The sequence below is a fragment of the Callithrix jacchus genome, chromosome 8 (assembly GCF_049354715.1).
Source record: "Callithrix jacchus isolate 240 chromosome 8, calJac240_pri, whole genome shotgun sequence".
NCBI lineage: Eukaryota > Metazoa > Chordata > Mammalia > Primates > Cebidae > Callithrix > Callithrix jacchus.
The window spans coordinates 112144033-112167403 of NC_133509.1; the positions used below are offsets into that span (position 1 = coordinate 112144033).

At 51.3% G+C, this 23371-nt stretch overlaps 1 protein-coding gene and 1 non-coding gene across 12 annotated transcripts in view; one reads left to right on the forward strand and one right to left on the reverse strand.

The window, feature by feature from the left end:
- The window catches only part of TMEM63C (transmembrane protein 63C), a 115143-nt gene that overhangs the window by 52656 nt on the left and 39116 nt on the right, over positions 1 to 23371 (forward strand). For 5 of the 11 annotated variants that reach the window (XM_078335506.1, XM_035261148.3, XM_035261147.3 and 2 more), the window contains 4 exons: positions 16233 to 16295; positions 21870 to 22032; positions 22577 to 22656; positions 23099 to 23180. In XM_078335506.1, the coding sequence (XP_078191632.1) occupies positions 21883 to 22032; positions 22577 to 22656; positions 23099 to 23180 (312 nt within the window). In that variant the 5' untranslated portion in view covers positions 16233 to 16295; positions 21870 to 21882. The other 6 variants (XM_035261143.3, XM_035261144.3, XM_078335504.1 and 3 more) reach the window with 3 other exon arrangements.
- Positions 3352 to 3440, reverse strand: LOC128928973 (small nucleolar RNA SNORA32). Its single transcript, XR_008474738.1, has one exon. It is a non-coding gene; the product is annotated as a small nucleolar RNA SNORA32 (small nucleolar RNA).

Here is a 23371-nt window from a genome sequence, read left to right on the forward strand (position 1 = left end):
CTTCTGCCTTTCCAGCCATAGCCTGGTCAGGAGCAGACCTGGATATAGGGCTCTGGGCTGCACACAAGGCTAGGGGTGGTTTCCCTTGGATTCACTGGGCCTGCAAATGCAGCTAGCCCTATTTTGAGCACCAGCCTTGGTACACATCAGAGTCAAGAGAGGACACCTGGCCATTGCCCAGACAGGCAGTGATCACGGTTATAATGTGTACTCTCTGATGAGTTCAGGCCAGGCAGCAGACGTGACATCATTGTCCTCATTCATCATGGGGCCGTGGCCAAAACTTTGGCTCCCATGGCTCAGGCAGCAAGCCTGCGGCCAGCAGAGACTACCCATGATCTGGTATCTTGGACAGAGAACTCAGCTAGCTCTGTCCTGCATCTCACCTGCCCCTCTGGTGCAAAAGAGGCCACACACTATGGAGGAACAAGACCTGGGCTAGGACAGGACAGAACAGCATTTGAGAACAGCCTCCTCATCTGGTAGAGAAAACTCTGCTGCATCAATGAATTTATTTATTTTCCCATCTGTAAAATGAAGAGAATAACACCCACTTCATAGAGTTGGGGTAAGGGCAAAATGGAGCCAAATGCCCAGAGCCACTGCATGTGTGGAGTGGGCACTTGGGAATTTGCAGTGATTCTGATCAGACCATCTAACTTATTCTCCAAACTGCTCAGTGGAGCTGTTTCAGTCCTGCAAACCTGTAGCTTTCCTTAGGCGAAATTGTCCCTGCTTGGCCTCTGCTCTGCAATAAAGGTAAACAGTGGTGGTTTTTGGCAGGAGCAGGAAACAGTTCAAATGTTTCCAGAGTCCTGGTAAGGGTGGGAAGTGTGAGAGGGAAGCAGCACAGGTCTGCATGCTTTTCTTGGAGATTCTTCCACTTGGAGGCTCCGTGCTGCCAAGCCCAGGAAGCCAGGAGTGAAGGGACAGGGAGGGGGCAAACCAGAGCATGCTGGTTCCTGCAAGGTAGTATTTTTCTCTGTTTTTTTTTTTTGTTTGTTTTTTGGTTTTTAACAGAGTCTTGCTCTGTCACCCAGGCTGGAGTGCAGTGGCACCATCTAGGCTCACTGCAACCTCTGTCTCCCAGGTTAAAAGGATTTCCCTGCCTCAGCCTCCTGAGTAGCTGGGATTACAGGTGCCCGCCACCACACCCAGCTTTTTTTTTGTATTTTTAGTAGAGACCGGGTTTTACCATAGCCAGGATGGTCTCGATTTCCTGACCTAATGATCCACCTGCCTTGGCCTCCCAAAGAGCTGGGATTACAGGCGTGAGCCACCCCACCCAGCCGGTATTTTTCTCTTTATCCTCTTGACCAGTGAATGAATCTGTTGGGATTCCAGGCACTGGACTAGGCAGCAGCAAGTAAAACAAATACAACCCTGCCCTCGGGGGACTTTTATTCAAATGGAGCAGATAATAAACAGTGTAAACTATGGATGAAGTATGTTAGAAGGAGATAAATGCAAGGGCAGTGTGGGGAAACACAGAAGGAACGGGAGGGGAGTCAGGAGTGCCAGAGGAGCTGTTATTTAATAGGATGATCAGGACACACCTCACTGGAAAGGCAACATTTGAAACACACAGGTTGTTTGCTCCCCTTGGGGATTCCCGAAAGGCCCAGGGGCTCAGAATCAAGGCCAAGTACCTTTCATGAGATCCTAGAATAGGAGCAAAATCTAGATGCTCTTCTAGTCCCAGCCCAGAAAATGCCATGCCCTTCCTCTGAAACCTTCAATAGCTCCTCACTGCCTACAGTCAAGTACAAATTCATTCAACCAAGATTCAGGGCCTCATGACCTGTTAACCTCACCAGACCCTTCTCACCCCACCTCTTCAGCCAAGCTAGTCTTCCTGGGTTTCTGGAATAGTCCACACTCTGTTTCCCTCTTCCTCTCATTTTTCTCTGCCCAGACTATCCTGGTTCCCACTGGTTTCTGTCAGTAAGGAAATCCACCCAGTGTCCAAATGCCACCTCTCTGAGGCCTTCCATGACCCCTGTGGCTGCAGTCTCTGAGCCCCACAACTTGGCTTGTTCCTTTCTCCGCATGTGGCTCTTACTCTGCCTTGGGTGTAGGCACTAGTTTTACTGTCTGGTCTCTACCCAGCTGGAAGTGCTCCGGCAGGGCCTGGGCAAGTCTGGGACTCAGCGAACACTGGCTAAATTGTGTACCCAATCAAAGACTCCCAGTGACACTATGACAAGCCAGGCCCACTCAGACAATGAAGGCAGAAGTGGAGGCAGGCAGGAAAGGACAGATAACACGAAATGTAGGTGAGAGATGATGGAGGAGCTAGTGAAGGAAGACAGAAGTTCCCATTGTACTTTTTCCAGAGAGGCAGATTGTCGCCAACAGAAGGAGGGATCCCTCTATTTTCCCAGAAATAGCTTGCACTCCCTTCAGTCTCCCAGGCCAGTGCTTCCTTGTGTCTAACTAAAATACCTCTTGCTGCAGCTCATTTTCTCTGGTTCTATCACCTGGCTTCAAGTCACCATTCAAGTCCTCATTTGGCCTGGACCAGTGTGGCTTTCCTGATCCCCTCCCCACGGAGCAAGGCCAGAAAGAGGCTACTCCTGGCCTGGGGCTTGTGCTCTAGTTGAGGAGGCTCTGGTGATCCCGAGCCACATGGAGACTGCCAGGGAGCTAAGATGTGGGGCCACCATGAGTCATGGAGGTTGTGCCGGCCATCAACCCTCAGCCCCTTGGCACAGCCTCCCTGCAGGGCTAACCTTCATCACAAGCAAACCTGTGACTAGAGAGCTCCCACTATGGCAGCAGGGATTCTCAGGCCCCTTGTGCCCCCCAGGCCCTGTGAACCAAACCCACAGCCTCTGCCATCTGGCTCCCACCCGTCACTGGAGCAGCTGTGCTCACAGCCCACGAGGCAGCCAACATGGCTTTGGCCCTGTTTAGACAGACGGGGCCAGAGCCTAGAAACAGGCTTCAACCCGGCCCCACTCCTGGCTCTGCTGCCCCTGAGGGATGGTGCATTTCCATCCAGGGGACCTGAAGCAGGCCCACATCTTGTCCTGCTGCCCCTACCTCCCACCATCTCCCTCTCAGTTTTTGTGCAGGCTGAGGTCTCCTTCTGGAATGTTCTGCCCTGTCCTCCACATGGCAAGAGGCCCATGTGCCCTCAGGCTGGGAATGTGATTTTTTGAGGCCACCTGACTAGGCTCAAATCTCACTCAAGGACAATAGTTCCCATCCTGGTGGTGATGTGAGGACACAGGTGCTCTTGTGCTTCCAGAGTTAGCACAGCCTCTAGAAGGTAGTAAGTGCTCAGTTAAAGTCATCTAGTGCTGTTTGTCTTGTCTTTTTTTATGACAGTTTCATAAAGGGTTCATAAAATGTTCCCAATAGGCTGGCTGAGAGCAAGGTAGCAGATAGAAAACCAAGTGGGAAATGTTTTGTGGTCATGTCTACAGCAAAAACCAAGCTATCCATCTATGAAGAGTTCCCTTGGCTGGCACCTCCTCCAGGCAGCCCTTCTGGATTTTCCAGGGCTGGGGCAGGAGCTCCTCCTCTGTACTCCCAGTACTCCCTGAACAGAGCTTCAGAGTACAGCTATGCAGTCTTGTCATGGTCTCCTTAGGGGTCTGCGTACCCACTAGAGCCTTGTGTCTAGCCCATAGGCACCTCGAGTTCAGAGAACAGTCTGGACTGTAATTTGCTGAATAAATGATTTTGTGAATGACAGGAGAGACAGTGAGACTGAAAGAATCAGCTTGAGCCTGCCTTTCCAGGGCCTGTCCTGAAACAGAGGCTGCCAACACCAAAGTCTGGGGGTCGAATGAGGGGGCTGCAGGGGAGCCTCCCTCTCCTGTTCTATGGTCTAGGATAGTGATTCCCAGTGTGAGGTCCCTGACCCAGTGGTATTAGCATCCTTCAGGGACTTGTTGGAGATGCAGATTCTCAGGTGCTACCGCAGACCCGCTGCCACAGAAACCCTGAGGTGGGGCCTAGTGATCTGTGGTGTAACAAGCCTGGCTGCTGATTCTGACCCACCAAAGTGTGAGACCCATTGCTGTAATGTTTCAAGGGTGTGCATTCACTTTCCCATAAACTAACACCAAAGAGGAGAGGAGGTAGAGTGTCTCTGAGCAGAGGGTCTTTTCTCTGCTGAAGGCTTCCAAGAAGGCCCCAAGGCTGGGACCCCAGGACATGGCTCCTACTGGACCCCTGCTCCTGAGGTTGAGATCATTGTGTCAGCAGAGCAGGCATGATGGGGACACCTGAGATGCCCCTGCCCTCTCCCAGGTGACCCTAGACCAGACAGGATGCTGCTCCCACCTGGCCTTGAGTCCACGCCATCCCCACTGCTGCTGTCCAGCATCACTTCTAGGTACCCCCTGCAGCAGGGGCCCCAGGGCAGACTTCTGGAATGACACCGCTGAGGGAGACCCTAGAGATCACTGGCTAAAAACACATATGCTGTGCACCCATTGCCCTTTATTCTGGCTACTTCCACACCATTTGGGTCTCCCCCACCTGACTGTGTGCTCACTGAGGACAGGCCATATGTTTTGGCCCCCAAACATACAAGTCTACACAACTCAACATGCACACATATGAACACATAAATACACATGCAACCCAAAACACAAGTATCCAAAACCCAAATTATAATCACAAACACATTCCCAAGCACAACCAAATGCCCCTCAAAACACACTCAGATGCACACACATGCAAACACATTAATACACACACCTCAAAACACACAAGCCCCAATGCGCAGACCCACTGTATCGGCTTCCTAGGTCTCTGCAACAAATTACCACAAACTGTGTGGTCCTGAAAACCAGAAAGTTATACTCGTCCAGTCCTGGAGGTCAGAAGGCTGAAATCCAAGTGTTAGCAGGGCTGTGCTCCCTCTGCAGGAGGGAGGGGAGGACCTTACCTGCCTCTTCCTGCTGCTGGGGCTGTCAGCAGTTCTATGCGTTCCTTGCCTTGCAGCTGCTTCACTCTATTCTCTCCCTCGTCTTTGCATGACCTTCATCTAAGGACACGAGTCATTGAATTCAGGCCCCCCCCCATCATGTGTGATCTCATTTTAACTAATTACATCTGCAAACACCCCCCTGTTTCCAAACGAGGTCACATTCTGTGGTTCCACATGGACATGCATTTTGGAAGGATACTGTTCAGCCCAGTAGATCTACACACCCCAAACACATAGCTACAGAGGTAGGCAGGCAGGCAGGCAGGCAGGCGCACACACACAGACCCCTACCTGGCAGCTGGAACTCTGAGCTCCTGAGAGGAGAGAGAGTCCCCCAGTGTCAGAGCTCTCCACTCCTCCTCTCTGGGTGTCCTGCCCTGAGAAGCTTGCACCCTTATTACAACACTTATCCAATGGTGCCTATTTTCAGTTCTGTTTTGTTGTTTTGCTTTGTTTGAAATGGTAAGGTATGCATATAGTACAAAATTCAAAAAGTAATAAAGAGGCTGGGCGTGGTGGCTCATGCCTGTAAATCCCGGCACTTTGGGAGGCCAAAGTCAGTGGATCACCTGAGGTCAGGAGTTAGAGATGCCTGGCCAACATAGTGAAATCCCGTCTCTATTAAAAATACAAAAATTAGCTGGGCATGGTGACGGGCACCTGTAATCCCAGCTACATGGGAGGCTGAGGCAGGAGAATCGCTTGAACCCGGGAGGCAGAGGCTGCAGTGAGCCGAGATTGTACCACTGCACTCTAGCCTGGGCAAAAGAATGAAACTTCATCTCAAAAAAAAAAAAAAAAAAGGCAATAAAGAGAACAGAGTGAAAGGTAGATCTTCCTCACCCTGCTTCCTTGACATCTAATCCCTGCCCAGAAGGCAAGCACTGGCAACAGTTCTCATGCGTCCTGCTAGAGGAAGTGGAGACACGCAGGAGGCAGCATTCTCCATGTCCCATCTGCATTTTGCTTTTCCTGCCCAACTGTGCACCCATTGCTCTTTATTCTGGCTACTTCCACACCATTTGGGTCTCCCCCATCTGACTGTGTGCTCGCTGAGGACGGGCCATATGTTATGGATCCTGCCTCTCCAGCGCCTAGCTTGGGGCTGGCCTAGAGCAGGTGTTCAGTGAAGGCTGGCTCTATCTAGACAGTAATAAATTGTTAACAGCTGTTTGGATCTGAGTGGGACTGGGGCTCAGCCTCCTGGCTGCAGAGCCTTGGTTGATCAGAGCTCATCCTGGCAGCAGCAGGGGGTGGGGTGGGATGGTCCTAACAGCATTCTGCCTGGCTGCTTCTGCTCATGGGCACCTCCCCACTGGCAGCCTTCACCCCAGTTCTAGCTAGAGCTGACTCTGGGGTCAGGGCCTCTGCTGCTGCATCCCTATGTCTGCCTCCCCTCCCCTTCCTCCTTCCTGTCCCCTCCAGACTCCTGCAGAAGAGGCAGTCAGATTAGAGGCTGGAGGGAGAACCAGGCTGCCTGCCTGCCTGCATCTTAGCCCAGGGGCTGAGCTGAGCCATTGCCCAGCCTTACTGGCTGAAGACTTACTGGGGACTTGTTACCATGGAGATGAGAATTGCAGCAATAACTGAGGGTCAAACTGGATCCTGCAGCTCTACCTAGTTGTTGTGAAAGCATTTGCTCCACAACACTCAAATATGAGATGCACCACATTTTTTTTCAAAATCAAAGATGCCTCAGTCTGAGATTTTACCATGAAAGGCTTTGAGCAAAGCCCTAGGGGGAGACAGAGGTAGACAGGGGCTGCCCAGCCCCTATGAGGCTGGAAGCCCAGAAAAATGCTCACCAGCAGCTCCCTTTGCCCCTCCATGGAAGGACGGCTGAAGTTGCACACTTTGTAAGATCTCCTCCAGCCAAAACACTCTAGGTTTGACATCATGGGGCCACATGAGTCCTACCCCAACCCACTGCCAGTCTTTCCTTTCTTCTGCAAATATTTGTAAAGCGCTCAACCCTATCCAGCGTGGCAGAGGAAATAATCAGCAAACACAGCCAAGGGCTCTGTTGTCAAGGAGCTTCCCTTCCTGGGGAGGTGGGAAGTCAGCCATCTGCTACGTCATCCCATAAACAACATCAAATGTACTAGGTACAACAAGAAAAATTACACTTAATTTTATGGATCCATCGCAGTGTGCTAGGCACTGCTCTAATGTTTCATGTGAGCTGGCTCTCTGAATCCTCACATCTACCCAATAAGGTAGCTGCTATTAACATCTCCATTTTACAGATGAGGAAACGGAGGCACAGGGAGGTTAAGAAGCTTGCCCAAAGACATGGGGCTAGTCAATAGCAGAGGTGAAGCAGGAGAATCGCTTGAACCCGGGAGGCAGAGGTTGCAGTAAGCTGAGATTGCGCCACTGTACTCCAGCCTGGGTGACAGAGTGAAACTCCATTTCAAAAAATAAAAAAACAAGCAAAGTACATAGCAGAGGCAGAACTTGGACCCAGAGAATCTAGTACTAGTAATCCACATTTATGGCGTACACGATGTCTGCCTCCCAAGATGCTCTGAGGCATGGGACTTGGTGGGCTGGACCCAGCCTGGAGATCTTCCCTAAGGAAGCAAAAATTGAGCTGAGATTAACCAGGGGGAGAATGAGTCAAATAATGGGAGGGTGAACCTTCCAGGGGGTGGGACTGGCATATGCAAAGGCCCTGTGGCAGGAGGGATGGGCATATTCCAGAAACTGAGGGATGACCTAGAAGGCTGGAGATGGAAATGAGAGGGAAGTCTGACACAGTAAAGCCAGAGCACTATGCAGGGCTGCACACCCAGGCCTGCTGGCCAAGTTAAGGAGAGCAAAGAAAGCCCTTCTAGCTGATTCCATCACAGCCTAGTCCAGGAGCCACCCCCTCCTCACCGGCCCGCCTCGCACTACAGATTGGGTTCAGTGCATCTGTAAGCCCTTCTCATACTGCATTATCACTGCCTTTCAGCCAAGGCCTTTCTCATTCCTCTTCTGGAAAGAGCTGGAGGGGAGGAACACATCTCATTGTCTTTAGCAAACCCTACCCCAGTAGAGAACTCAGGAAAGAATCTGTGAGAACAGTAGGATGGAAGGGAGATCGCTGAGACCTGGAAGTATACCCAGAAGCCTGCCTGGAGGAAGCAGAGTTGAACTGGGCCTTGCCAATGGAGCATTCCTGCTGGGGAAGGATCAAGGTGCTCTACAGAGGGGAGAAACAGAGGGGGCAGAGACAACCAAGGCCTTTGATGGGCATGATGCCTTACATCTGCTGGAGCTGGGACTTCTCATGGGGAACTGGAGGAGGTGAGACTAGAGGGGCTCCTGGGGCCAAGAGGGCCTCCCCTAGACCCAGCCTCTGCCCTGCAGTGAGCCAGGAGCTGAGAGCTTAGATGTCAGAAGGAGCAGGGAGTTGTGCAGAAGCTCAGGCCTTGGCTTTAGATCTCCACTCCCACTGCACCGCTGTTAGCTGTGTGACCCTGGGCAGGCTGCACACTCTGGACCTCAGCATCCTCGTTTGTAAATGGGGACAATTGCTACCTCTCCTGGGGCAGGAATGTCACAGGTGGGGCCAGGTGAGATGATGACTTTGTAAACATACTTTGTCACATGGAGGAGAGCGCACACAGGCCCTCCATCAGGCTCAGAGGTGGTCCAGAGGCCAGGCCTGTTCAGGACCCCATCCCCTACCTCCTGGAGGTTCCTATTTCTCTTTTGTTCCCTTTCCCATGGGAAGCTAGGTTTAGATCACCCCCCAAAATGACTAGAGGGGCCTCAGTGGCCACCATCTTCCAGTGATCCATTGAGGTGGGGGTGAGGAGGTGCCTGCCCCAGTGAGAGCTGTGCCAGGGAGGCCTCCAAGGCCCCTTCCTGATCACTGCCCCTGGGAGTTGATGCGGTAGTCAGCACAGTACCACTGCTGTCAGGAGGAGCCACTGACCTGAGGTGGGCAGGGCGGGGTGGGGGGGTGCCTCTGGCTTCTAGGCAGACACCCAGAAAGCTGGTGGCCACCTTGGCCTCAATGGTACAAGGTCAAGTCTTGATTTGCCTGCACGTGGCCCAGCTGGGCCCTGACAGGGGAGGGAGACGAGGTGGCATCAGATTCAGGTTTTGACTCTTCTTTCTGAGAAGGCAGCCTGCACAGGAACCACTGGGCTGCATGTCACCATGAGGGCTCAGTCCCTCCACCCTCTCCTCCCCATCAACAAGTCTGAGTGGGAGCTGATCAGAATGAGGGCATTTGAGGAAGGGAAGAGGGATTTGATGCAGGAGTAAAGCTGGTTACATGGATGCCTGTCAATCTCAAGACTTCCTTTGAATAAAAGATATTTTTCTAATTAGAAACAACAATACATGTTCATATTAAATAGCATTTCAAACAGAAAAAAATGTCAAGGACTATTAAAAGAATGTGGTATAATTTTAGGTTTTTTTCTTGTATTCTTTTTAGAATCAAGATAATTTCATTTAATAGCATTATATCCTTTTTTTACTTCCTATTTTGCCTTTTTAACACAGGCATGAAGTCACCTGTCCTCCTCCCCATGTCTCCCTCAGTCACTGCCCAGCTACCAGGGGCCTGGGTGACCGTGACATCCCCACAGCTGCCTCTGCCTTCTGCATCCAGCCCACCTGGGCACCATCATGGCTGCCCACTGACTTAGGGGCATGGGCAGAAAGGCATAGGATGGGGTGCAGGGTCTGGAGGACAAAGGAAGGAAACTTCCTGGCAGGGAGAGGCATCCCTGTGGGCATCCCAGAGGTGAGATGGATGGGGTGGGGAAGCCAACACACTCAGCTTCCAGCCTGGGTCTAAGTTACCACCTTCTCCCCCCATGGCATCCCAGCTCCCTCTGCCACCTGCAGGGGTGTTAAGAGGTTAGGTCTCTTAACCTCTCTGGGCCTAAAATTTCTTTCATGAGATGGGATAATAATAGAAGCTGCCTGGTCCTTCTCTTTAACTGAGAGTCCCTTAGATGTACTACAGATCTGGGAGGCCATCCTCCTGTACCCCAGAAATACAGTCCTCCTGGAATAGGGCAAAGCTGCTCTCTTCCCACTTGGGCCTTCAGAGGCTGCATGACATAGTGGAGCCAGACACTTAGATTCCAATCCTGCCTCTGTCTTTCTTCAGCTGTTAGGCCAGTTACTTAACCTCTCTTAACCTCAGTTTCTCTACCTGTAAAATGGGTATACTGATTCTCACTTCTCAGGCTGCTACCTCTCAGGTTGCTTGTGAGGAATAAATGATGTTCGGTGGGATAGCCATAAGAAGGCCTGGCCCATCACAAATGCCCATGTCTTCTCCTGCCCCTTTCTTTTCCTGAGACCCCCTCAGCAGCTACACCCATGTGAGCCTGGAGTGTGGTCCCAGTATTCCCTGTCAGCCTTTCCTTTTTTCCATTGACTTCTGTTTTGAGCCTAGCAGCTTTATTCCTGCTTGTTGGAATCGGTGCTCTGTTCTCTGCCTCAAGGGTGGCACATAGCAAAGTGATCAGGAGGGAGCTGATAAGCCCCCCAGGTCAGGCCCTAACTTCAAGGTACTAGCTCCCTGATCTGGGCAAGTCTTGTAATCTCTCTGGGCCTGAAATTCCTCATTCATAAGATGGGATAATAATAGAACCTGGGCCGGGCGCGGTGGCTCAAGCCTGTAATCCCAGCACTTTGGGAGGCCGAGGCGGGTGGATCACGAGGTCAAGAGATTGAGACCATCCTGGTCAACATGGTGAAACCCCGTCTCTACTAAAAATACAAAAAAAATTAGCTGGGCACGGTGGCGCATGCCTGTAATCCCAGCTACTCAGGAGGCTGAGGCAGGAGAATTGCCTGAACCCAGGAGGCAGAGGTTGTGGTGAGCCGAGGTCGCGCCATTGCACTCCAGCCTGGGTAACAAGAGCGAAACTCCGTCTCAAAAATAAAATAAAATAAAATAATAATAATAATAATAGAACCTGCCTGGTCTTTGTACAGGAAACAAAAAACACTCTAAGAATCTTAAGCAAAACCAGGACTGGGATGTGATGCTGTAGTCAGCTTGCTTCATACAGGGAATCACAGGGTTTCAATATCAACGAAAGAGTTAGAAGCTGGGTCTTTGGAACAGAGCAGAACTGTCCCTCCAGACAAATTACTCCTCACCCAGTCAGGAGGGCCATTACTGAGCCATAGAGTTCACATCCCTTCACCTGCTATCCAGGGATGAGGAACCTGCTGCCACCTTTGCCACAATTGCCTCTCACACCACCCCCTCCCTGGGTGCCAGTGACTGGGCATTGAACTTCCTGAAGAGAATCCCTTCCTGTCCTCGACATGGCTTGTCAGCAGAACACCGCCTGAGCACCAGGGAGATCACCTCCTCCTTCCTCTCCTCCCTTCAGCCTTGTAACTCTATCTCCAGCATGTCGAATTGATGGGCTCTAATCTGTATCCAGAACCCCAGCTGCAAGGGAGTGTTGGAAATGTAGCTTTTAACTTTCCAGCTTCTGCAATATAGGAAGGCACAGAGATGAGAATGGATGCTGAGGGCATCAACTGTATCCCACACACAACTTGATTGATAGGTTTAACCCAGACAACTAAAGAGACTTGGCACAGGGCTTGGCACGTAGAACTCACTCAGTAAGTGTTAGCTGTTATTCTTGTTCTTATTCTTGGGCTGTGGCACCAGCGAGCATTGCCTGGCCCTGCCCACAAGCCCTGGCAGAGAGTAGCATTAGCGGATCCCCTAGCTCATCGTGGCGCTGTCCATGGTGCTGAAAGCCCCGCGGGATCCAGCCAGGGGTGGCGGGATCATTGCCCTGCGTGCATCATGGGCCCAATGGCAAGGTGGAACTCCAATCCTCTCACACCATACTGGCTTCAGGAGTGACTGTGGTAGAAGGGACGTTTGGGGACCTCTGAGGAAAGGCTTGCCTCGATCCTATGAAGAGGACAGCAAAGGCAAGAACTTACATTTGTAGCACAATTTACAGTCTCTATGCACTATCTCCTTTAATTAACCCTCATAATCACCCTGGTGTAGGCAGCACAGATATGATGGTTAAGAAAAAACTGAATAGCAAGAGGTTAGGTAGCATCTGATAAACAATAGAGCCAGATTCACACCCAGTCTCCTTACCTGCGGCTGTATGCTCCTTCCACTCCCTGCAGTGACTGGGGGTGGGAAACTTGGTAGCCAATGATGTGCTATGTGGGGGCAAAAATTCAGGACTCACATACACTGTGCACTATGCATTTGTACAAATCACCTACATTTTATTCTTTCCTACCCTTGAGTGTGGCTCTGTGTAAAGGGCCTTCTGTCTCTCTTGAGACCTACTATGTAATAATCTTTGGGAGAACCATGGAAAGTATAAGAAGAAGACTTGGTCCCTACCATCAAAGAGCCCATGGATTTGTTGGAGAGGTGGCTGCTCGTGTGCATGGAAAAGTGAGAGTATTGTGCAGGGCAGCGATTGCAAGGCGAGCTCTGTAAAGAGGGTGGGAACCAGGTGCAGACAGGACTGGTCATCTGAAAGAAGGTTCAGAGGAGTAGAATACAAGCTGGATTCAGGGGCTTTAAATGCTGATGAGACCAAGGCTCACCCAAGCCCAGGAGGAAGTGGCTCGAGCTGTATAGGGGTGGGGCAAGCAACTCTGAATAAGGGGGCTGGTGGGGGAGAACAGAGGGCACCACGAGGAAGTAGTCAGGCCAGTAGCCTCTGGGGTAACCTGAGAAATGCCAGAGCCAGGAGCTTCCAGTGAAGAGATGGTGTGGGCCCCTGTAGATCTTCAGCCAACTCTCCACAGATTCAGAACCAGCTGGGGGTGGGGGACAGAGATTGCCTGGGAGGTGAATATAAGGACCAGTCTCATGAACTGCCACATTGTGACATGGTTTAAGAGGCACTGAGGTACCATCCTTTATCCCCAAATCTCCCCACCCTCACTTCTTATTGAGTGAGAAAGTTTTTTGGGTCATCAAGAACTCCTTCTCTAGGTGCAAATAACCCTGGAAATCTCAGTCTGGTGCTTTTATGTCTTGGCTGCACACAATAATTGACTGTATATTCTCATGCTTAATGTCTGGGGCGGAACACGACTATCTAGAGGTACTAAACACCTTCCAGATGATTTCACTGCCTGCCTCCCAGGCTGAGGAGTTGCTGAAAGCACTGAGTGGGGAGCCAGAAACTCCCAGTTCTCATCCCCAATCCACCATTTTCCCCAGCCTTAAGCAAATCTCTGTAACTGCTAGAGACTCAGTTTCTCCATGTGTAAAGCTAAGCAAACCATTCATTATTGGAAAGGTTTGAGGAATTTGAGGATGGTGTAGAGCAGGGAAGGGCTTACTGATATTTACAGAAAGATTTATGGCCAGCTGACATGTCAGTGAAGGACACGAACCAGAGCCCTTCATTCCAGTGACACAACCTTCCTCTCCCCACACTTCCTCCAATAGTACCCAGCCCCTACCCATGAGTGTAAACCTTAATGAGAGGGGGGCCCTCAGTAAGAAGGGGCAAGTAAGAAGGGGCAAGGGGTGGTGGGGGCAGGGCAGGAGACCTGGAGAAGAAGAGGAGGTGGGAGGGAATACCCATGACCAGGAATCCCAGCTTGTTTAAGTCCAAAACCATAGGAGATAATCTTACCTATTGTTAACAAAAAGGTGATTAATTACTGAAGCTACTGAGAAGGCCAAATGGCAAGGGGACAGGGCAGGAGGTGTGGCTTTGTGCACTCTGGTGGCCATGGGGTTTGGGGAGAAAGTGGTGTGGCTCCCCAACCATAGCATCTTTTCCTAAGACATGACTTCTGGCTATAGTGATTCTCTAATCCAAACCAAAACACGGGCCCCGTGGACAAGTTCCTGAGAACTCTTGGGGATGGTGGGGCAGACTGGGCCCTGGGCTGTGCTGGGAAATGTAGGTGGGGTGGCTGCAGATCCAGCCTGGGTTCCTGGTTCAGCCCATTCTGCTTTCCACTGCATCACCCTAAAGGCTAGGGAAGCTGCTGTCCCTGGACTAAAGCTTGAGCAAGGTCATCCCCTTCCTCTGCCCACTCCTCAGCATGTCTAGAGCAGCAGAGGCTCAGGGGCCAGCAAAGCAGAGGGTTACAAATGGTCTGGCTCCAGGGCCAGCTCTGCCACTCACAAGCACCATGACCTCGGGCCAGTTAACCTCTCTGGGTCATGACCTTGGGCCAATTGTTTAACCTCTCTGGGCCTTAATTTTTTCTTTCCTCTGGGGATTATTCTCATACCCTAGGGTACTTATGAGGATTAAATGAACTAGTACTTAACCAGAAAATATTGAGCCCATGTTACTTGCTCTATAAATGTTAGCTATTAATAAAATTGGTCCCTCTCCAAGTCCCTCTGGGACCATCCTAACTCTGGGCTCATCCCTGAGATTTGGCCTTGGCCTTGCGATGTCTAACTCATCTGGAAGGAGAAGTGGGGAGCAAAGTGCTGGCCTGGCTAGTTAGGGCAGCAGTGGATGAAACCAGGCTAGGTCTAGAGGCCCGGGAGTGAGCATTAGGATGGGGCAGACAGAAAGGCAAAGCTAGCTCTTTTTGAAGACTTTGCCCAGTTGCCAAGGATAACTTTGCCTAAGCCCAGAAGAGCTGAGCTGCCAGCCTTTGGCATAGGAAGCCAGGATGGAGGATAAATGGGACAGGAAGAGGGCCACACACTCTCCCATCAAATAAGATATGCAGTTGGGCGGGGGGTGGGACCTGAAACCCTGACTCACCAACCAGCACTCACATCATCTCCACTGCCCCTCCTTGGCCCAAAGAGCAAGGCTGACATTTGCTTTTTATGCACAGGAAGGACAGAAACAACCACCACCTACCAGTTGCAGTCTGAGGGATAGTGGATGGACCTTTCCATCCTCACATCTCTCCTCTTGCCTACCCTAGAACAGAGAGGGTGGAAGGAGGAGCGTAGGGACTGTGCAGTCTGGGCCTCTCACCACGGTCTTACAAATAAGCTGATGAGGAGGAGGATGGCAGTGCTGCCTAACTAAGCAGTCATATTTCTCAAGCATCGTGCAAATGGACTGATATGGATTATCTTACTCCCCTTTGCAATACTCCTGTAAGGCAATATTGTTATTATACCCATTTTCCAAAAATGAGAACTGAGGCTGAGAGAGATGAAGTCACTGCCTCTGGTCACACAGCTAGCAGAGGTGGGTCTGGGATTAAGTCCAGTCAGTGGCTTCAGAGAGCCTGATCCTTCCCATTGCCCCAAACAGCCTTTGTTCTGTGCTGTGAAACTGATGTCTAAACAGATGAGTTTGCTGATGCCCCCACTGTGCCCTGCTGGGCTGGTGGCCCTGCTGTGTTTCCTGTTGGCATCCTAGAGTTTCTAGCTTCATTCTTTCCAGTGCTGATGCTTTAGCCTCCAGTAAGCCAAAATCTGGATTTTCTGCCTCTCTTCTTCACGCCCAAGAGCTAGCTCTCCCTCCAGAAAGAAGTAAGGTCCAGGGAGGATGAAGGGGTGCAGAGAAAAGGCTTGGTGCTGCTCTAGGTTTCCACAGCAACAGCCTCCCTTGTTATTCCCTCTGCTTGATGCCTGGGAAAGCTGAGGAGGGTGGTGAGGTGGGAGAGGGCAAGGATCTTGTCTCCTTTCTTTTCCTCCCTTACTTCCCTGCAGGTTGGGCAGCCAGGTTGAACTGAAAGCTTATATCTGACCAACCTGCTGGATGGAATTCCCCACCTCCTGCCCCCACTCCAAGCTTAGCAGCTGAGGCCTTGTAACTAGGGGGTCCTCCCAGGCAGAAGGGCCACCTGGTCCAAGCCACCCAACAGCAATCCTCTCCCTAATCCCAAAGGCTGTGATGTGAGCTCCCTAGAGAGGACCTCATGTTTGTACTTCCAGAGTCTACCTCAATGAGTTGCTGAATGAACGACTGAATGAATGAACCGACTAATAGTGATCCATTCTACACTGCAGCCACTGCCATTCATTTTCACTTCCTCAAAACATTATGTTCAGTCTTCCCTCTATGTCTTTGCCAATACAGTGCCTCTACCCACGCTTTCCCATTGCACAGGACTAACTCCTACACCTCCTTCACATCTCAGCTTGGAGGTCACTTTGTCAAAATTCAAAACTTCTGCGCTTCAAAAGACACCATCAAGAAAATGAAAAGCAATAGATCGGGAGAAACTATTTGCAAAACAGACCTCTGGTAAAGGACATGCATTTGAGCCTAAAGATGACCAAAGGGGCCCTGAAGGAGGGTGCTGCCAGCAAGGGAGCTCCTGGGTCTGTAAGTCTTGTGGTCTCTCCACCGCATTTGTTCTTTCGCAGCAACCCCGTAGCTGAGCGGAGCCTCCAGGCCTGACGTGGACCTTCACTGGAGAAGCGACTCAGGTGGGAAAAGTCTCCCCCGGCCTCTTCACCTGCAGGATCACCTTCCTACACCTTCCCCTGCCCTCTTCCTTAGCGCGGGCTCCTCCCAGTGATCACCAGCAGAACTGCAACCTCCTGCCGTAGCTGACCTAGAGCTTGAGGTAGCTCAGATGCCAGCTCCTTCCTCCAAGAGACCTTAGAAATGCCATTGGCTGCTGCTCTGATGCTCCAGCAGAAGGTGTGCTGTTAAAGTGTATTGTGTCCGATGTAAACTATTATGAGTTTGCATTTGGCTAAACGTGCTAGTGAGTGAGTGAATCAGCCACCTGGGGTAGTCATAAGAAAACCATGGGTAGCCTAGGCAGAGTTTGATGGAGCAGGAATCAGGGAAACTGAGAAACACAGACAAGAGACTTCCAGATCCTGCTAGATGCTAATCTAGAGGGTGGGAGTGGGAGGAGTTTTGTGCACCCCTTCCTTTTCCAGGACTACTCTCAGGTCCTCCCTCGCGGGTTCTGTGAGTGAGCAGAAAAGCCCAGACTCCCAGGCTACCTCCCATCCCCTGCTTCAATCCCTTTACCTTTATTCCTTCTCCGTCCCCATCTCCCAGCCCTCCCAACTCCTGGAACCTTTCCATGGTGCCCCCTGGATCTCCACTCTTTATTTTGCACATATGTATGGGTGCTTCCCATGCTCCAGGCATTGTCCTACAAGACTGACACATCCTAACTCACTCCTCTGAACAGCCCTGTGAAGCGGGTACTAATGGCTGTTGCCATTTCCACTTTACAGAGGAGTAAAGTGAGGCATGGAGACCATAAGTACCTTGCTAAAGGTCACCCAATGAGTGATGAGTGAGTGTCAGAGCTGAGATTCCGTGTCATGGAGCCCACAATGCCCAGAAGCATCCCCAGCCCCTTGGTCTCCCCACCTTCCTACTGGGAGACTCCCCAGCCCAGCTTCCCTTTCCACCCTCATAGAAGGTGGTTTCTGCTTCTCCCCCAACACCACTGGCCTGGGGATGGAGACACGTCTTTCTTGTTCCTCTAAGCAATGTTGAGACTCTTCCTCCCTGCTTTCTCGGACCGCAAGTGTCAGCCTAGATATCTTGCCGCCTGTCTTTGTTAGTCATCAAGGAGTCCCCCAGGCCACTCTCCCCTTCCCACCTCACTGTCTCTCCAGTGCTTTTCCTATCTCCATTCTTGCTGATGTCAAGGTTTACATCTCCACAAAGATGATCCTTCTAACACTCAGCTGCTCACTCCCACAGTCATGCCCTAGACCCGATCACCACCATCAGCTGCAATCTCTGTCATCTCAGCACCAGGCATCCCACTTTCCTAGTGTCACTCCCTCTGTGCTACACCTACTAGTCATCCACAATTCTTCTACCTCCCCTTGGAATTCCAGTACCTTTCCCTGTTCCTCACCATCTTGCATCTCATTTCTCTCCTGACTCAAATTCCATGGCCAATCGTTAAAATTATTCACCTGCTACACCCTCAACCCTCTTGTTTTATGCCCGTGCTTGCTTGGGGAAGCCTCTACCCCTACTTAGTCTTCCACACCTGTGACCATCCAGGTGAATACAGCACAGCAAGGCTGGCTGCCCTCATCAATTCAAGATCCTGAGTCTCTGCGGGCCCCACTGCTATCTGGCTGTCCCATTCCATTTCCCTAATCCATCCTCTCTCATTCCCCTAGACTTCTATTTCTACCTTTCTTCCTGTCCTCAAACATCCAACATCTGCCCACCACCAGCACTTCGCACTCCACTGAGACCTCATTTCTTTTTTTACTGGGAAACTAGAAGCAAGGCTGGGTGTGAGGGCTCATGCCTGTAATCCCAGCACTTTGGGAGGTGGAGGTAGGTGAGTCACCGGAGGTCAGGAGTTCAAGACTAGCCTGGCCAACATGGCGAAACCCATCTCTACTAAAAATACAAAAATTAGCCAAGTGTGGTGATGGGTGCCTGTAGTCCCAGCTATCCGGGAGGCTAAGGTAGCAGAATTACTTGAACCCCAGAGGCAGAGGTTGCAGTGAGCGGAGATTGTGCCACTGCACTCCAGCCTGAGTGACAGAGTGAGACTCTGTCTCAAAAAAAAAAAAAAAAGAAAGAAAAAGAAACTAGAAGCAGTAAGGATAGAACACTTGCTGGCTCCCACCGCCACACCTGGGACCGGCCAGCACCTGTGCATGTGTGCTGTCTTTCCGTCCTGCTCCCGAGCCAACAGCCTGGCTCCCAGCAAACATCTTCACCTAAGCACTGGTTACTAACCCTCCTACAGTCTCACATTGCTCCAGCAATTCCCCCTCCTCCACTTCTTCCACTGAATCATTCCCACCACTATACAATGTGTTATTTCTCCCATCTTAACCACTTTCACCTCCAATTACTCTTTCAGAGAGTTATTTTTGCCACTCGTTCCAAGTCCTCTCCTGTCGTTCTGTCTGGGGACTATTCCAGTGTGGCCACCTGCAAATAGCATAAACCATCGCTAATTTGGCCGGGCATGGTGGCTCGTGCCTATGCTCTCAGCACTTTTGGAGGTGGAGGAAGAGGAGTTCAAGACCAGTCTTGGGCAACATAGTGAGACCCTGTCTCAATTTAAACAAAGAAAGAAAGAAAGAAAAACAAACCATGGCTCATTCTCAGTTGTCATCTTACTGGACGGAAGGAAGGAAGTAAAGGAAGGAAGGAGGGAGGAAGGAAGGAAGAAGGGAGGGAGGGAGGAGGGAGGGAGGGAGGGAGGAAGGAAGGAAGGAAGGAAGGAAGGAAGGAAGGAAGGAAGGAAGGAAGGAAGAAGGGAGGGAGGGAGGAAGGAGGGAGGGAGGAAGGAGGGAGGGAGGAAGGACGGAGGGAGGAAGGAAGGAAAAAGGAGGGAGGGAGAGAGGAAAGAAGGCAGGCAGGCAGGCAGGCTCATTCTCAGTTGCCATCTTACTTGACCACATCAACACCGGTTCCTCCCTCCTTATGGAAACATTGTCTTCATTCAGTCCAGGCCACCGCCCTCTCCTGCTTTTCCTCCTTCCTCACTGACTGCTACTTCTCAGCCTCCTCCTCTGTCCCCTCCTCCCCTGTCGTGCAGTTATTGTCGGGCCCCCGAGGCTCCCAACCTGGATCTCCCCTCTCTCACCACATTCTCTTCTGTGATTCAGGGCTTTGCCAAGAGCTGTCGCCATGCTGGTGGCTTCTGCCTCACACTTATGTCTCCAGTCTCTCTTCTAAACTGTAGACTCACCTGTCCAACTCCCTGCTCCCCATCTCCACTTAGCATGTCCCAAACTCAACTCCTGGTTGTACCCCTGCACGCCCTCCCCCTCCCCACCACCACTGTCCATGTCCAACCTGCACTTTCCACCTCTCCCATTCCATAACAGCAACTCTGTCTTCCAGTGACTCAGGCCAAAAACCTGAGAATCATCCCTGACTCCTCTCCCTCTGTCACATCCCCCATCTAATCTGCCGGCAAATCTTGTGGGCTCCACGTTCAGAATATTTCCAAAATCTGAACACGTCACCCACCTCCACTGCCCCCATCCCAGTCCAGGCTACCGTTCTCTCCTGCCTGGACCCTCACTGAGCTCTCTGCATCTACTTCTCTGCTTGTTCACCCCTCCTGCTCCTCTATTTAGTTTCCATATGGGGATCAAAGAGATCTCATTAAAACAAGTAATTGTAGGCCAGGTGTAGTGGCTCATGCCTGTAATCCCAGCACTTTGGGAGGCCAAGGCAGGGGAATCACTTGAGGTCAGGAATTTGAGACCAGCCTGGGAACATAGTGAGACCCTTGTGTCTATCACAAAATTCTACAAATTAGCCTGGTGTGGTGGCATGCACCTGTAATCCCAGTGACTCTTGAAGATTGCTTGAGCCCAGGAATTGGAGGCTACAGTGAGCTACGATCATGCCACCGCACTCCAGCCTGGGTGACAGAGCAAGGCTCTGTCTCTCTCTTAAAAAAAATAAAAAGTCATTTTAATTCACTCCTTGGCTCACTCCCCATGCCCTTCGCCCTGCCTTGTGCAGCCTCACGGGTCTTCTTACCTCCCCAACTCTCTGGGCAAGCTCAAAGCCCAGGGCCTCTCCTCCACTTGAAGAGCTCTTTTCCCCAGAGTTTCATGCCTTACTCCCTCTCCTCAAGTCCTTGCTCAAATGTCACTCTCTCAGCGAGGCCTTCCCTGATCACTGCTTTACAATTCTAACCTCACCCCCATCCCTCCTCTTTGTCTCCCCCTAGAATCCCACAAGGGAGGAATTTTTATTTATCTTGTTCACCGGTGCATTTGTCTAGCACAGAGCAGTTGCTCACCAAATATTTGAATACATCAATGAATGGATAAATGAGTCTACTTTTCTTGAATGGAAATGAAGAGTTTCCAGGTAGGGGTGAGGTCTGAAGCCAAAATGAATGATCTTTTGAGAGAAGAACAACCTTGCAGATAAGTTCAAGCAGCTACCAGACACCTCCCATTTTCACCCACCCTTCCCACTCTTATCCGTGCCTGAGGAGTGTGATGCCAGAGATGGAAGGCTCTGCATTGGTGTCTTACCAAAATGTTCAGGTTCATGGAGTTGGCTCCGGTCCCTGGGCAGGTGCTGGTCTCCCTAGCTCAAATGCCTGGAAGACAGAGACCTTTCTAAGCCAGGCACAGAAATAACAAACTTCACCTATTCCCAGTTATTTGTGGGAGCTGAAAACTAAAACAATTGAACTCATGGAGACAGAGAGCAGAAGGTGGTTGCCAGAGGCTGAGAAGGGTATGAGGGTGGTGAGGAGTGGGGATGGGTAATATGCACAGAAAAACACTGAATAAGATCTCGTATTTACTAGCACAACAGGGTGACTGTAGTCAAAGACAATTTAATTGTACATTTTAAAACAACCAAAAGAGTATAATTAGATTGTTTGTAACACAAAGGATAAATGCTTGAGAGGATGGATACCTCATTTATCCTGATGTGGTTATTGTGCATTGCCTGCCTGTATCAAAACATCTCAGGTAGTCCATAAATATACACACCTACTATGTACCCACAGAAGTTAAAAAAAAGAAAAGACAGGGACTTTTCTTGAGTCACTGCAAGTGCCAGGCTCTGCATTCTCCAGGAGCTATGCCCTTTACCATGGCTGGAGGGTGACTGGATCACAGAACTGTTGAATGCGGAGTTAGCTGTCAGTGAGCCCCATCTGCATGGGTGTTCTGTGGACACAGGGGTTTTGACTTCCAACCTGAGCATTTCCTCGCTGGATCTGACCCACCTTTGTGGGATTTGTCCATAGAGGTATATACAAGAAAAACTTCCCAAGGTAGAACTGGAAAGGCCCATTTGGATGTGCATTTTACAACTCTTGCTCCAGGGATCCAGTGGTGCAAAGTAAGAACTCTCCCAGGAAACCGGAGCCAGTCTGTCACACTGGCCCTGGGTTTAGGGCAGCTTTCTCTTGCAGGACAGGGCTGTGTGCCATCTTGTGGGCTGACCCTCCTGTCTTGGGTCTGAAGTGGCCATCCCACCACTCCCCAGCAGGCTTCTGTGTTTTGCGAAGTACAAGGGAGTCTTTGTGTCTAAGCTGGACACCCTCTGTTCCCCAGGGAGCCTCCCAGGATGTCTGCCTTGCCGCTCAACCTGAGTGGAGAGGGAAGGTTAAAGAACATGACGGTGGACGAATGTTTCCAGTCTCGGAGCACCGTCCTCCAAGGGCAGCCCTTCGGGGGCGTCCCCACCGTGCTGTGCCTGAACCTCGCCTTGTGGCTGGTAAGTCCTGGGCACTGCAGGAGACACAAAGTAAAGCCTCAGACAGGGTCAGACTTTCCCAGGTGACACAGTGGGGGACCCAGTTGTCCAAATGGACAACAGCCACAGTGATGGGAACTGCCTGAATGTTAGCCCTGCCCAGGGTGGCCCTGGTAGGTGGGCTTCAGAGAGAAGAGCCTGGAGGAACAGGCAGAATTCTTGTGATGCTCTTCCATGCATCATTGTCCAAAGGTCCACCTGGCCTCCTTTCTCTTCCTCATTGCTGAGATCTTCAAGGCACATTCTGGTCCCATAGATCTGCACATGCCGCCAGCTCCTTCATTCAACGAACTCTGAGCATCCACTCTGTGCCCAGAAGCTGCTGGGCGCTGCTGGAAACCTAGAGTTGAAAGGAATGGCCCCTACTCCAACAGAGCTCACCTTCTAGTGGAGGAGCTCCCTGGGGACCTCAGGGACAGGGTCACCCCCAAGGAAATGCATGGGGCCAGCCAAGGGGAAGGAATCCCTGAACTCTCCCACCCCACATTGCTATTCCTGCCTGTAGCTCGTCCTCCTGGTTTACTCCTTTCTCCGGAAAGCTGCATGGGACTACGGGCGCCTGGCTCTGCTGATACACAATGACAGGTGAGGTGGGATCTGGGTGGGTGAGCTGTTGCCCCCTTGGGGACAATCTGCTGCCAAGGCCAGGACGCAGCTCCACCCCATGCCAGAGCTGCAGCAGGTGTCTTGCCCGCAGGTGGCATCTCATCGCTGGCCTGTGTCCCTGCTCTGCCCTCCCTGCAGGAAGGGAACTTGGAGGGCAGCCATCCCTGGGCGCAAGGCCATGTTCTTCTCTGGTCTTAGACTTTCTGGATCATGTGGCTAGACTCCCAGGATGCCTGGTGCACCTGGCACAGGGGCAACTGCTGTCTATGCCCAGAGCTATGTGCTCTGCAAAGGAGCTGAGGCACACCTGCCCCGGGCAGAGCAGAGGGCAGCCCTCAGCCAGGGAGTGGAGAGGAAGCAGGGCAGGCAGCTGAGACCTTTCTCTCCCTTCCTACCTCCCTGCCCCTTCCCTGGCTGGCAGCCTGACCTCGCTGATTTACGGGGAGCAGAGCGAGAAGACATCTCCCTCGGAGACTTCTTTGGAGATGGAACGCAGAGACAAAGTGAGTGCTGGGAACAGTGTGGGCAGTGGGACTCCCAGCGCTGGGCAGGTGGGTGTGGTGTGCACAGGGAGAAACACAGCTTTGCAATCAGCCAGACTCAACGATTCCAGCAGTGTGACCTTGAGCAAATTCCTCAGCCTCCCCAAGACTCAGTTTCCCCACCTGAAAGATGGAGATGTTGACCATACCTA